Source organism: Chiloscyllium plagiosum, unplaced genomic scaffold (assembly GCF_037043375.1).
Source record: "Chiloscyllium plagiosum isolate Xiang-an unplaced genomic scaffold, Cpla_swu_hap1 HiC_scaffold_18, whole genome shotgun sequence".
In the NCBI taxonomy this organism is placed as follows: domain Eukaryota; kingdom Metazoa; phylum Chordata; class Chondrichthyes; order Orectolobiformes; family Hemiscylliidae; genus Chiloscyllium; species Chiloscyllium plagiosum.
The window spans coordinates 25,784,900-25,798,400 of NW_028270156.1; the positions used below are offsets into that span (position 1 = coordinate 25,784,900).

Here is a 13,501-nt window from a genome sequence, read left to right on the forward strand (position 1 = left end):
CCTGCTCCTTGGATGCTGCCTGACCTGCCGTGCTTTTCTAGCACCACACTCTTGACTCTGATCACCAGCATCTGCAGTCCTCACTTTCTCCATAGACTGGGACTGCCATTGTGTTAAGGGTTTAGATGGAGAGGGATTTGTTAAGTGTGTACAAGAAAATTTTCTGATTCAGTATATGGATGTACCTGCTAGAGAAGGTGTAAAACTTGACCTACTCTTGGCAAATAAGGCAGGGCAGGTGACTGAGGTGTCAGTGGAGGGGCACTTTGGGGCCAGTGACCATAATTGTATTAGTTTTAAAACAGTGATGGAAAAGGATAGACTGGATCTAAAAGTTGATGTTCTAAATTGGAGGAAAGCTAATTTTGACAGTATTAGGCAAGAGCTTTCAAAAGCTGACTGGGAGCAGATGTTCGTAGGTAAAGGGATGGCTAGAAAATGGGAAGCCTTCAAAAATGAGATAGAGTCCAGAGACAGTATATTCCTGTTAGGGTGAAATGAAAGGCTGGTAGGTGTAAGGAATGCTGGATGACTAAAGAAATTGAGGTTTTGGTTAAGAAAAAGAAGGAATCATATGTCAGGTGTAGACAGGAGAGGTCGAATCAATCCTTAGAAGAGTATAAAGGCATTAGGAGTACACTTAAGAGGGAAATCAGGAGGGCAAAAAGGGGACATGAGATAGCTTTGGCAAATGGGGTTAAGACAAATCCAAAGGAATTTTATGAATACATTAAGGACAAAAGGGTATCTTGGGAGAGATCAGTAAGGCAGCCTATGTGTGGAGCCGCAGGAGATGGGGAGACATTAAATGAGTATTTTCCATCGTGTTTACTGTGGAGAAGGACATGGAAGATATAGAATGTGGGGAAGTAGAAAGTGACATCTTGAAAAATGCCCATATTACAGAGAAGGAGGTGCTGGATGTCTTGAAACGCATAAAAGTGCATAAATCCCCAGGACCTGATCAAGTGTATCCTAGAACTCTGTGGGAAGCTAGGGAAGTGATTGCTGGGCTTCTTGCTGAGATATTTGTATTATTGATAGTCACAGTTGAGGTGCTGGAAGACTGGAGGTTGGCTAATGTGGTGCCACTATTTAAGAAAGGTGGTAAGGACGAGCCAGGGAACTATAGACCAGTGAGCTTGACATCAGTGGTGAGCAAGTTGTTGGAGGGAATCCTGACGGACAGGATGTATATGTATTTGGAAAGGCAAGGACTGATTAGGGATAATCAGCATGGCTTTTTGTGTGAAAAATCAGTCTCACGAACTTGATTGAGTTTTTGAAGAAGTAAGAGATGGAAATGTGTTGCTGGAAAAGTGTAGCAGGTCAGGCAGCATCTAGGGAACAGGAGAATCGACGTTTCGGGCATTAGCCCTTCTTCAGGCTAATGCCCGAAATGTCGATTCTCCTGTTCCCTAGATGCTGCCTGACCTGCTGCGCTTTTCCAGCAACACATTTCCATCTCTGATCTCCAGCATCTGCAGACCTCACTTTCTCCTTTTTGAAAAAGTAACAAAGAGGATTGATGATGGCAGAGCAGTAGATGTGATCTATATAGATTTCAGTAAGGTGTTCGACAAGGTTCCCCATGGGAGACTAGTTAGCAAGGTTAGATCTCATGGAATATAGGGAGAACTAGCCATTTGGATACAGAACTGGCTCAAAGGTGGAAGGGTTACTTTTCAGACTGGAGGCCGGTGACCAGTAGTGTGCCACAAGGATTGGTACTGGGTCCACTGCTTTTCGTCATTTATATAATTGATTTGGATGTGAACATAGGACGTATAGTTAGTAAATTTGTAGATGCCATCAAAATTGGAGGTGTAGTGGACAGTGAAGAAGATTTCCTCAGATTACAATGGGATCTTGATCAGATGAGCCAATGGGCTAAGGAGTGGCAGATGGAGATTAATTTAGATAAATGTGAGGTGCTGCATTTTGGAAAAGCAAATCAGAGCAGGACTTATACACTTAATGATAAGGTCGTGGGGAGTGTTACTGAACAAAGAGAACTTGGAATGCAGGTTCATAGTTCTTTGAAAGTAGAGTCGCAGGTAGATAGGATAGTGAAGCATTTGGTATGCTTTCCTTTAATGGTCAGAGGATTGACTATAGGAGTTGGGAGGTCGTGTTGTGGCTGTACAGGATATTGGTTCGGCCACTTTTGGAATATTGCATGCAGTTCTGATCTCCTTCCTATTGGAAGGATGTTGTGAAACTTGAAAGGTTCAGAAAAGATTTACAAAAATGTTGCCAGGATTGGAGGATTTGAGCTACCGGGAGAGATTGAATAGGCTGGGGCTGTTTTCCCTGGAGCGTTGGAAGTTGCAGGGGGACCTTATAAAGGTTTATAAAATTGTGAGGGGCATGGATAGGATAAATAGAAACGTCTTTTCCCTGGGTTGGGGGAGTCCAGAACAAGAAGGCAAGGTTTACGATCGGGGGAAGATATAAAAGGGACCTAAGGGGCAAATTTTTCACACAGAGGGTGGTGCATGTATGGCATGAGCTGCCAGAGGAAGTGGTGGAAGCAAGTACAATTGCAACATTTAAAAGGTATCTGGATGGGTATATGAATAAGAAGGGTTTAGAGGGAAATGGGCCGGGATGTTGGCAAATGGGACTAGATTAGATTAGGATATCTGGTCAGCATGAACAAGTTGGACCGAAACATTTGTTTCCGTGTCGTACAGCTCTATGACTCTGTGACTCTATGACTACTGGAAGATAACATTTTTTTAGTTTTACTGTTTCCACTTCCTCTGATTTTTCAGTCTCACTCCCTATTTCTTTCATAACCATAAAACACTTTTCTCCTGACATTCTCACTTTCACAATATTTCTTTAACATATTAACATGAAACACTCACTGATCTTTCTTCCTGTCTGGAGTATTGATTGTAAAATGCACACCATTGAGTTTTGTTTTGATTTGTTAAGGTCCAGTGAATCTTTTAATATTTTCCAAGAGATAAGTAACATTACTAACATCTTGTCTTCAGCAATAACATTTTGAATTTTATCCATTTTAGCTGTTCTACTTTTTATTGTTCATCAACCACTTTTTAGCTGCTTTTTAGCCAACTCTCTTTCTTTTGTTATTTTCTCTCTGAAACTCAAACACAGGCAGGAAGTGTAATCTCTGATCCTTGTTATAGATTTCTCTTTGATCAGTTTTAAGGGTCCTTCACCTCATGTCCATATATCAGTTCAAAAGTATTAATTTTAGGGGCTCATTAGGGGCAGCCCAAATGGAAAACAGAAACAGAGCAATTGTTTACCCCGAATGTTTGGACGTAACTGACAATAACCTCGAATCACGGTCTTCAATGTTTGATGACAATTTTCCCTGGAGACCCTACTTCAAGAAATCTGGTTGACACCTCCATGTTTGTAAAGGATACTGGAACTGGTTTGTAATCTCCATCTACACATCTAAATAACATTTTCTCCTAATTAACTCCTCTGAAAGATTTGTTTTTTTTTTAACAACCTGGCATACAAATTTGTAGTTGTACCTGTTACAACAAGTTACAGCTTTAGGTTCCAAACATCTTTAGCCATTTTGTCTGTCAAGGTATCTGTTCAAATGAGGTGTCCAATCTTTCAACATTCTCCTTTGTAAACTTAGATTTCTAGTCAAATAAAATTTCTTTTTGAGATCAGAATCAACCTCTAACCTGCTACCTTTTTTCTCCCTTTATTTTAACATTTTCTCTTACCAAACCATGTTGTCTGATGTTCTTATCTCTTTAGAGTTTGAGCATTTTAAATTCTATCTCCCTATCTTTATTTTTGTTATCTCTTTCATTTTTCTTTATTTCTCTCTCTCCTTATAGACTAATTCAAATTTCCTTATTTCCTTTTCCTTTGTTTTCCTCCCGTTGCATCTCTTTTGTCTTTTTCTTCCAATTCAAGTCTTTTCAGTTTTCTTTCTCTCTCTCTCTCTCTCTCTCTCTCTCGCTCTCTCGCTCTCTCTCTCACTTTCTCTATATCTCTGAGTTAAGTGCATTCCTTTCTAGCTAAACCTTAGTTAATTCTAGCAATAACTCAAAGTTCAGGGTGTCCCACATTGAATACTGAATGCTGGGTAATTACTTCAATTGTTTCAGGCTTACAAGATCCATTTTATTTCTACATTAAGTTTATCTGTAACTCTCTTAGTTTCATCCTAGTCAAGATTTCAAATAAGCCACTGTTACATTTGTTATTTGCAGAAAGCCTTAGTAACATTTAAGGTATTTTGAAAATGCAATTCATGCAATAAACCTCACTCCTGTTTTATCTTCAGTATCTCCATGAACCTAACATGACATGAATTCCTCTTAAATTCAATGAATTCTAATCCCACAAAGAGCCCTCACTTTGTTATCATCCCAGTCATGGTAATGCTGATGAAGGCAGATCCCAGAATGAAACATGGCTTGATAGATAATTTATTTAAATATTTTTAGTTAATTAACATGATGGTTTGTCACCGAAACATTTTCACATGATGCTGCAATGTTCTTTCATCAAAAGAGAAAAAAAACAACCATATGACATAAGATTCATGACAACTTAGAACGATCCTAACTGCAAAACAAAGTTTCTACCAATTCCCAGTGTTACCTGTTACAGAGACTGAAGTCCAGGGAAATTATTGTTCCTATCTCAACTCTTTTAAATTTCCTTAGTAAGAATTGCATATTTTTCATTTTTCTGCAATTTTGAATATTTTTCTGCAATATTTTAAAAACTAAGGATTGCTGAGGGATTGCTGCACTTTTTAAAAGTCATCTGACACAAATTGTAAGTACTGTTTTCATAGCAGCTTGTTCAAGCAATAATGAAATCCTCATTTGCAGATGAATTGGAGCTGAGGTATGTACAAATGGAGCTTTGGCTGGCAACAAATAACTGATTGGTCTATCGACTAGAGACCAGTTATCAATGACACTAGCCTTTTGCCTGCTGTCCACTTTGTGATTGGCTTCCAGTGGATGAATAGTTTGGGGATGTGAATTATTTGGCACTAAAGACTTCTGGAAGTGAAAGGGCTATGCTTTTTAACTGCAGTAAGAATAATTTCAAGCCTGAGGATAGCCTGTTTATTTCCTCTTTTCCAATTGCTATCAGTTGTGATTTTTATTTGCTAAGTCAAAGACCTCTATAAGTGGGAATCAGTTATCCTATGTCTCTGGAGAAGGAAAATCAAGAAGCAGCATTTTGATTGGCATAAGATCATTTCAGCAAACCTTGTGGATAGGGAGCACTGAACTGCCTTCCAAATCTTTCCATTCACCATGACACCCACTTTTTCCCCCTGTCTCTGTCTGTCTATATGCATGTGCAGAGGGGATGTTTATAAGGTGGTTAGAGTTTTACTTTGTTGAGGTCTATGTTGATGGTTCATAATTGTTTATCTATATGTCATATCTATTTATTTGTCATAAGTACAGAAACCATGCGTTCTGTAAACAGGTACAAAGACAGATATGCGTGCTTTTTGCAATTTCTAATTTTTGTGCTGACTCTCAAAATAGCAGAGCTTAATTTTCAATGTGTTACTTCAGTGAGGCATAAAACAATTTAGCTGACTCCTTCCGATTTTCTTTTATAAAACTGTAGAGACAATTTTATAATTCCTTTCTGAGTCTGATGGCATGAACCTTTCTCAATTCTGATACCCTAAACTTCTTCACTTCTAACATCCTGAAACTTCCAACCCATGTTCTCATTGCTTGGAGGCTTCCCATACAAGAAAAGCACAGCTGCTGCAGTGATTAGTACATCCAAATGGAACTGAAATGAAAAAAAAACTTGCTGCTCAGAAATCTTTTCTCTTTTTAAAATTAAACTCTTGTTTTTGTTGTGGTTCTGTTCGCCGAGCTGGGAATTTGTGTTGCAGACGTTTCGTCCCCTGTCTAGGTGACATCCTCAGTGGGTCCTCAAATCGATCTGGACCCAACATATCGATCACTGCAGCAGACAGCTGGAACTGACAACCGGAAGCGGCAGATTCAAACCACTACAAATGCCGGAGGAAAGATCACAGAAGCAATTCACAGGAGGCTCCCAAGCACTGAGGATGTCACCTAGATACAGGACGAAACGTCTGCAACACAAATTCCCAGCTCGGCGAACAGAACCACAACAACGAGGACCTGAGCTACAAATCTTCTCCCAAACTTTGAAAACTCTTGTTTTCTTCTGAACTGAAGTCAAAGCAAAACTAATTGATTTGTTTTGTTTAGTCTTATCATAGACTCAAAAATATAACCATTTAATTTCATTGCCACCTACCTCAGAGGGCTGCATGATGACTGCAGTCATATGTTGTCTTGGAACTGATGTATAAAGATCGCTGTTCCAGAATGATTTTCAGAATTTTAAAAGAATTTCATAGTATTAGTTTAAATCCCTCCAAAAATATACATCTTTTTGTTACAGGATGTAGAAGTTCATGATGCCACTGATTATGCTATGCCTGAGCTGGTAGTGTTCAACTGTGCTCTTCTCTCCACATCCTTCACCCCCATTTGTCCTCACAATTCCACCCCCACCCAAATTGGCAAACATGTCAAATAATGGATAACTAAGAAACTTTTGAATTGAAATAGTACTTTTTCTTAGTGCAAATGTTCACACTGGTTAAAAAAAAAGTGCAAAGCTTTAATGTTCCCAAACTAATGGGACAACTGCTCAAAGATGACAGATAAAAAGGTGCTTTCAAACTATTGAAGGAAAAAGTTAAAACTTGCTTTTTTTTTAACAATCTCAGGACATCCCATTTACTTTGTTCATCACTTATTTGTGTTTAGTTACTGTTTTGGTAAAATTGGCAGCCAAATTTGTGCAGAATGATTTTGATTAGATAATCTGCTCAGTTGAGTGAGGGATAATTGGTAACTAAGGCACCATGAATCGTAGTTATATAACCATATAGCATTGAAACAGACCCTTTGATCCATGTTGACCAAGTTTCCAAAATTAAACTAGTCCCATTTATCTGCATTTGACCCATATCCCTCTCAACCGTTCTTATTCATGTACTTAGCCAAATGTCTTTTAAATGTTGTAACTGTACATGCATCTCCACTTCCGCTGGCATTTCATTCCACACATGAATCACCCTCTGTGTGAAAAAGATGCCCCTCAGCTCCCTTTTAAATCTTTCTCCTCTCACCTTAAAAAATTATGCCCTCTGGCTTTGAACTCTCTTAACCTAGGGAAATACCTTTGCTATTCACCTTATGGTTTTATAAACCTTTATAAGGTCATCCCTCAACATCCTTCGCTACAGTGAAAAAAGGTCCTAGCCTATCCAGTCTGTTTTTATAACTCAAACCCTCCATTCCTGGCCATATTCTGGTAAATCTTTTCTGAGCCTTCTCCAATTTAAAAATATCCTTCCATAGCAGGTCAACCAGAACAGTGCTCCAAAAGTGCCTCACCAATGTCCTGTACAGCCTCGACATGACATACCAACTCTGAAATACAATGGTTTGAGCAATGAAGGCAAGCGAGCTTAGTACCTTCTTAATCACTCTGTCTTCCTGTGAAACAACTTTCAAAGAACTATGTACCTGAACCCCTAGGTTTCTCTGTTCAACAACACCATCCAGGGCCCTACCATTAACTGTATAAGTCCTGCCCTTGTTTGTTTTACCAAAATGCCATGCCTCAGCCCATTGGCCTAATTGATAAAGATCCTTTTCTAATCTTAGATAACCTTCTTCACTGTTGGCTATGCCACCAATTTTGGTATCATCCACAAACTTACTAACCATGCCTCCTAAATTTTCATCCAAACTGTTTGTATAAATGACAAATAACAGTGGACCCAGCAATGATACCTATGGAAAACCACTGATCAAAGGCCTCCAGTCTGAAAAACAACCCTCCAAAATCATGCTGTTTCCTGCTGTCAAGCCAATTTTGCATCCAGTTAGTAAACTCTCCCTGAATCCCATGTGATCTAACTTAACTAATCAGTCTACTATGTGGAATCTTGTCAAAGGCTATACTAAAGTCCATTCTGACAACATTTACTGCTTTGCCCTCATCAAGCTTTTTGGTTACATTCTCAAAAAACTCAATGAAGTTTGTGAGACATGATTTCCCAAGCACAAAGCAATGCTGACTATCCTTAATCAACCCTTGCCTCTCCAAATGCACGTACATGCTATCTCTTAGAATCCCCTCCAACAACTTACCTACCACTGATGTCAGACTCACCCATCTATAATCCCCAGGCTTCTCCTTACAGCCTTTCTTAAATAAATGCACATTAGCCACCCTCCAGTCCTCCAGCACCTCATCCATGGCAATAAAGTAAACAGGTATCTCTGCTAGGAGCCCCGCAATTTCTTCCCTAACTTCCCACAAAGTGCATCCTGGGATACACTTGATTAGGTCTTGGTGATCTATTAACCTTTATGCTTTTTTAAGACCTCCAGCATCTCCCCTTCTGTAAAGTGGGCTGTTATCAAGACATCAATATTTATTACCCTGAGTTCCCTAGCCTCCATGTCTTTCTCCATAGTAAAAACTGATGTGAAATATTTGTTTCGTATCTGTCCCAGCACATGTGGTTCCACAAACAGAACACCTGGTTGAACTTTAAGGGGCTTTACTCTCTCCATAGTTGCTCCTAATGTACTTGTAGAATCTCTTTGGATTATCCTTAACCTTAACTGCCAAGACTATCTTGTATCCCCTGTTTGCCTTCCTGATTTCCCACTCAAGAATGCTAGTGTGCTTCCAATTAAACCTGTTGGACTATAACCTGGTGTTGTGTGATTTTTAACTTTGTACACCCCAGTCCAACACTGGCATCTCCAAATCAAGAATGCCCCTATACAAGTTATACTCTTCAAAGGATTCACCTGATTCCAGTTGTCTATACCTAATGTATGCTTCCTTTTTATTCTTGAGCAGAGCCTCAACATCATTATTCATCTCTTGTTCCCTCCTCTTACCAGCCTTACCCTTCACTCTCACATGAAAATAGTGCTTTTGAACTCTTGCTATTGCACTTTTGAAAGCCTCCCACTTACTAGTCATCCCTTTACCTGTGAACAGTCTGCCCCGATCAACTTTTGAAAGTTCCTGTCTCATACCATCAAAATTTGCCTTACTCTATTTAAGAACTTTAACTTTTATACAAGGCCTTTCCTTTTTGGTAACTATTTTAAACATAATAGAATTATGATCCTTAGTCCTAAAGTGCTCCGTACTAACACTTTTGTCACTTGTCCTGCCTTATTTCCCTGGAGAAGCTCAAGTTTTGCTCCTTCTCTGTAGGTACATCTATGTATTGATAAAAAACATTTTCTTGAACATATTTAACAAATTCCTTGCTGTCCACACACTTAATACTATGGTAGTCCCAGTCTGTTTACAAAGTTAAAATCAGTTAACACCAGATATAACTATGCTGTGCTTTGAAACAGTGTTATGGGATCCTTCACCTCTAGCTAAGAGAGTGAATGGGGCCTTGGTTTAATATCTCAATGAAAAGACAATATTGAATGCTAGTACAGTTTTTTTTTGTTTGAGATGTTGAGGCAGGTTGACCCATAACCCTTTCTTGCCGGGGCCAACTTGCTACCCTCTGAGCACAGGTGCATCTAAGGCAAATGAAACATCTTAAGGATTTTTATTAAGTTTATGTGCACATCACAAATAATCCTTCATATTCTCTAAACGATAATTTTGGCATTTACTTGTGCATGGTAGTGTAATGTGCATTATGGGAATAATAAGTACTGGGAGTTCAAAACTAATGATAAACAAGTGACGAAATCTAATCCAATAAATCTGATATTTTGTGGACTGACACCTGGAATAGCTTCTGGAATTTTTGTTGAATCATTTGGGCTGCGTTGACGTAAAATATTCCATCCCTCTATTTGAAGAAGAGTTAGGAGTTCTCCCTGGTGTTGTGGCCAATATTTATCCAGTAACCAATATCTCTAAAACAGATTATTTGGTCAATTATCACATTACTGTTTGAGGGAGCTTGCTGTGTGCCAATTGGCTGCTGTTTCCTTTGAGAACAACAGTGACTGCAAATAAAACAAAATTTTTTTGGCCATAAAACATTTTGAGATGTCCAAAGTTAAAATTACAGGTTTCTTATTGTATTGTACATTCATCTATTAAGGTAATAAATGCCAGCATGCAATGCCAAATTCCAGCAGATGGAGAATATGATTACTGAGAATCATTCTGTTCTTACTATCCTTACAGCCACGCGACAGGATATGAGACTGACAATCACAATGCTCCTATGTTGTACAGCTGTAGCACGCAATACAGAATACATACACATGGGGTGTTCAGAGGGCTTCAGGTGAGTGATGGCAATATTTGTTTCTTCCAACATGTGTGTCTGTTACAGTCTTTCAAGAAAGTTAAACCTTTGCATCTGACCTTGGGAAAGCTGATTGTAGGCACTGTGAAAGCAGATTGGCCGACACAAACTGTTCGTACATACAGATGGTTCTAATTTAAGATTTTCTCAACACTACAGGAGCAGCAAAGGAGATTCTGTTTTCTATCAACAGGTTTAAAAAATGTAGATTCAACACTCATTCTATCATTTACTTAAGACACAGACTGAAAACCAATCAAGGTGGCAGCATTTTGAAGGTTTACATTCTTCAAGCTTACCTGCTGCATATTTTTGAGGAGTTGGCAAAATAATTTCAATCAGTGTTGATTTTATCTGCCTTTGTAATACTTGATATTAATCATTATAATATCCTATCAGTGAAACCTTGCTGTCTGATATATTGCACACTGATAAAACATTATTTATGATTTCCTCTCACACAGGGAGATCATGATTAATACTCGTGCTGTATAGTGTTCTTCCATCTGCAGGACATTTCTTTCAATAGAAACTGAAATGACAAACAGTTGATCCTAATGCCATAATATAATTTCCTTCTATACTTTTCTAAACAGATAGTATATTGGGCCCTGCAGATGAGTTCCTTGAATATGAATATCACAGGAGTACTCAATAACTTTTAAAAAAGGATTATGTACACAAGGTGTTGTAAAGTTGCATTATTTTTTTAAAACACAATTTTTCCTTGTTTTCTTAGAGCAGAGGAGACAGAAGTGGGATTTAATTGAGGTGTTTAAAATTATATGAGACCTGAATAGAATGGATAGGAAGAATCTATTTTCATTATCAGAGAGGTCAATATGCAGGAGAACTTAGATTAAAGTAATTCAAAGAGGTAAGGAGTAAATTTTCACCCAGAGAAGTCACTGCCTGAAAGGGTCGCAGAGACAGAACTCACATTTCATTAAAAAATTCTTGGCTGTGCAGTTGACACAATGCAACCTACAGGACTACAGACTAGAGTTGGAAGATGAGATCTCATTGAATAACTTGTTTTGGCTGGCATGGACACACTGGACCAATTGGCCTCCTTCAATACCCCAAACGTTATACGCTATGCATGAAAATTGTATTGCTAACAAAATAGAAAAGATCTCTTGTTCTCCCCTAGTCTATAATTTTTTTCAGTTATATCTTATTCCTTCTCTATGGCCTCCTATGGAATATACCACTTTTCAACCAAAGGTGAAGGCTTTTTTTGGTCTTAGAAAGTTGGCACGTCATCTAGTTTTCTTCACTCTTGGCTAAACTTAGCAACTCACTGTGCGGAGAGGTATGGGCTTGAACTTACCACGTTATTCATTGTCCTCAGTGTGTTTAAGATTCTATGTAAAAGTTCTGCCATCAGTGAAGCCTCATAGCATCAATCTTAATTTACTAGCAAACCATTGAATTCCAAATGGCCTTGTTCAGATAATAAGAAGGAATTATGTGTGTTTTGGACTGTTGTGAAGGCATAAGTCAGAGACAGACACCTGATGTAATATAATTACTAATAGTAGGGTCCAAAAATACTGAATAGCAGGGGTTTCACCTATTAAGTTAACACATGTACTGGTGCACTTTATGCTTTACCTCTAGGCATTACAGATGTCTTAAATGTCTGACTACATTATGACAACAAAGAAAGATTCATTAGGACTGGTGTCTCAGGATGTCCAATATTTCTGGCTATTCATAAACCTGGAAAAATGGACTTCAATAAAGTGAGAGACTAGAGAAGCTGAGATAATTTATCTAAAGTTAGGGGGAGACTTGATAGAGGTGTTCAATGTCTTGAGGGGTTTATGGACCAAAGGGGATAAAATATTTCTACTTCCAGGAGGGCAATAACCAGAGAATAGGGATCTAGGATGATTGCCAACCAGAAAGAGACAATTCACCCCATTAAGTCTGCTTTTCCTTTCAGCGAGGTCCTAGCTGATCCTCAACTTCACTTTCCTGTCTTATTCTCATAACTGTTGATTCCCTTACTGATTAAAAATCTGTCTTTCTCCATTTCAATAATAATTAGTTCTTCTATTCATCTTACCAAAATGGGACTTCACATTTTCCCACATTATATTTTATCTGCCAAGTTTTTTGCCTATTCCTTAAACCTGTATATAACCTTTTACAGATTCTTTATCTCATCCTCAGTGAATTCCCAACCATTTTGTGTCTTCTGCAATCTTGGCTATAGTGCATTTACTTACCTCATCCAAGTCACTAATGTATATTGCAAATAATTGTGCCCTCAGCATTGATCCCTGTGGCTCTCCACCACTTACAGATTGTTATCCTGAAAATACCCTCTTTGTTGCAACTCTTTTTTTTATTAGTTAGCCAATCCTCTATCGATGCTAATATACTGCCTCTAATATCATGAGCTCTTAACCTATTAAATAGCCTAACATGTGGTAACTTATCAAACGTCTTCTGAAAATCTAAATATATTGCATCTGCTGCTTCTCTTTTATTTATCCTGCTTACAATCTTCTTAAGGAATTCCAATACATTTGCTAAGCCTAATTTCCCCCTTCATGAAGCCATGCTGATTCTGCTTAATCATATTACACGTTTCTAAGCGCTCTGCTGTTGCATCCTTTATAATTGACACTAACAATTCCTCAATAACAGATGTTAATCTTATTGGCATATATTTGCCTATCTTTTGTTTAATCTCCTTCACTTTGTAAATAAATACGTCATATTGACAATTTTCTGGCATTTTCCAGAACCTAAGGATTCTTGGAAGATTACTACCTGGGCAACCCCTGTCTCTATGGCAACTTCTTTTAATACCCAAGAAAGCATTCCATCATGTCCAGGGAATCTATGAATCTTTACCACCATTAGTTTCCAAAGTACTTTTTCTTTGGCTGAAGTTATCACAGTAATTTCCCTTTGTTTTGCCCCTTAATTAGTTATCAGTTTTGGAATACTATTAGTGACGTTTATTGTGAAGACTAATGCAAACTATTTATTCAACACTTCTGCCATTTCCTAGTTCTGCATTATTATTTCTCAAGCCTTGTTTTCTAAGAAGCTCATATTAACTTTGGCTCCTCTGTTCTTTTTTATATATTTAAAGAAGTTCTTAATGTTCGACTTGAG

The 13,501-nt window shown here is 38.2% G+C and overlaps 1 protein-coding gene across 4 annotated transcripts in view; it reads left to right on the top strand.

The window, feature by feature from the left end:
- Positions 1–13,501, top strand: part of LOC122557695 (Wilms tumor protein homolog) — a 94,579-nt gene that overhangs the window by 49,857 nt on the left and 31,221 nt on the right. For all 4 annotated transcript variants that reach the window (XM_043705546.2, XM_087996356.1, XM_043705543.2 and 1 more), the window contains exon 4: positions 10,240–10,342. In XM_043705546.2, the coding sequence (XP_043561481.1) occupies positions 10,240–10,342 (103 nt within the window). The remainder of the gene's footprint in view (positions 1–10,239; positions 10,343–13,501) is intronic.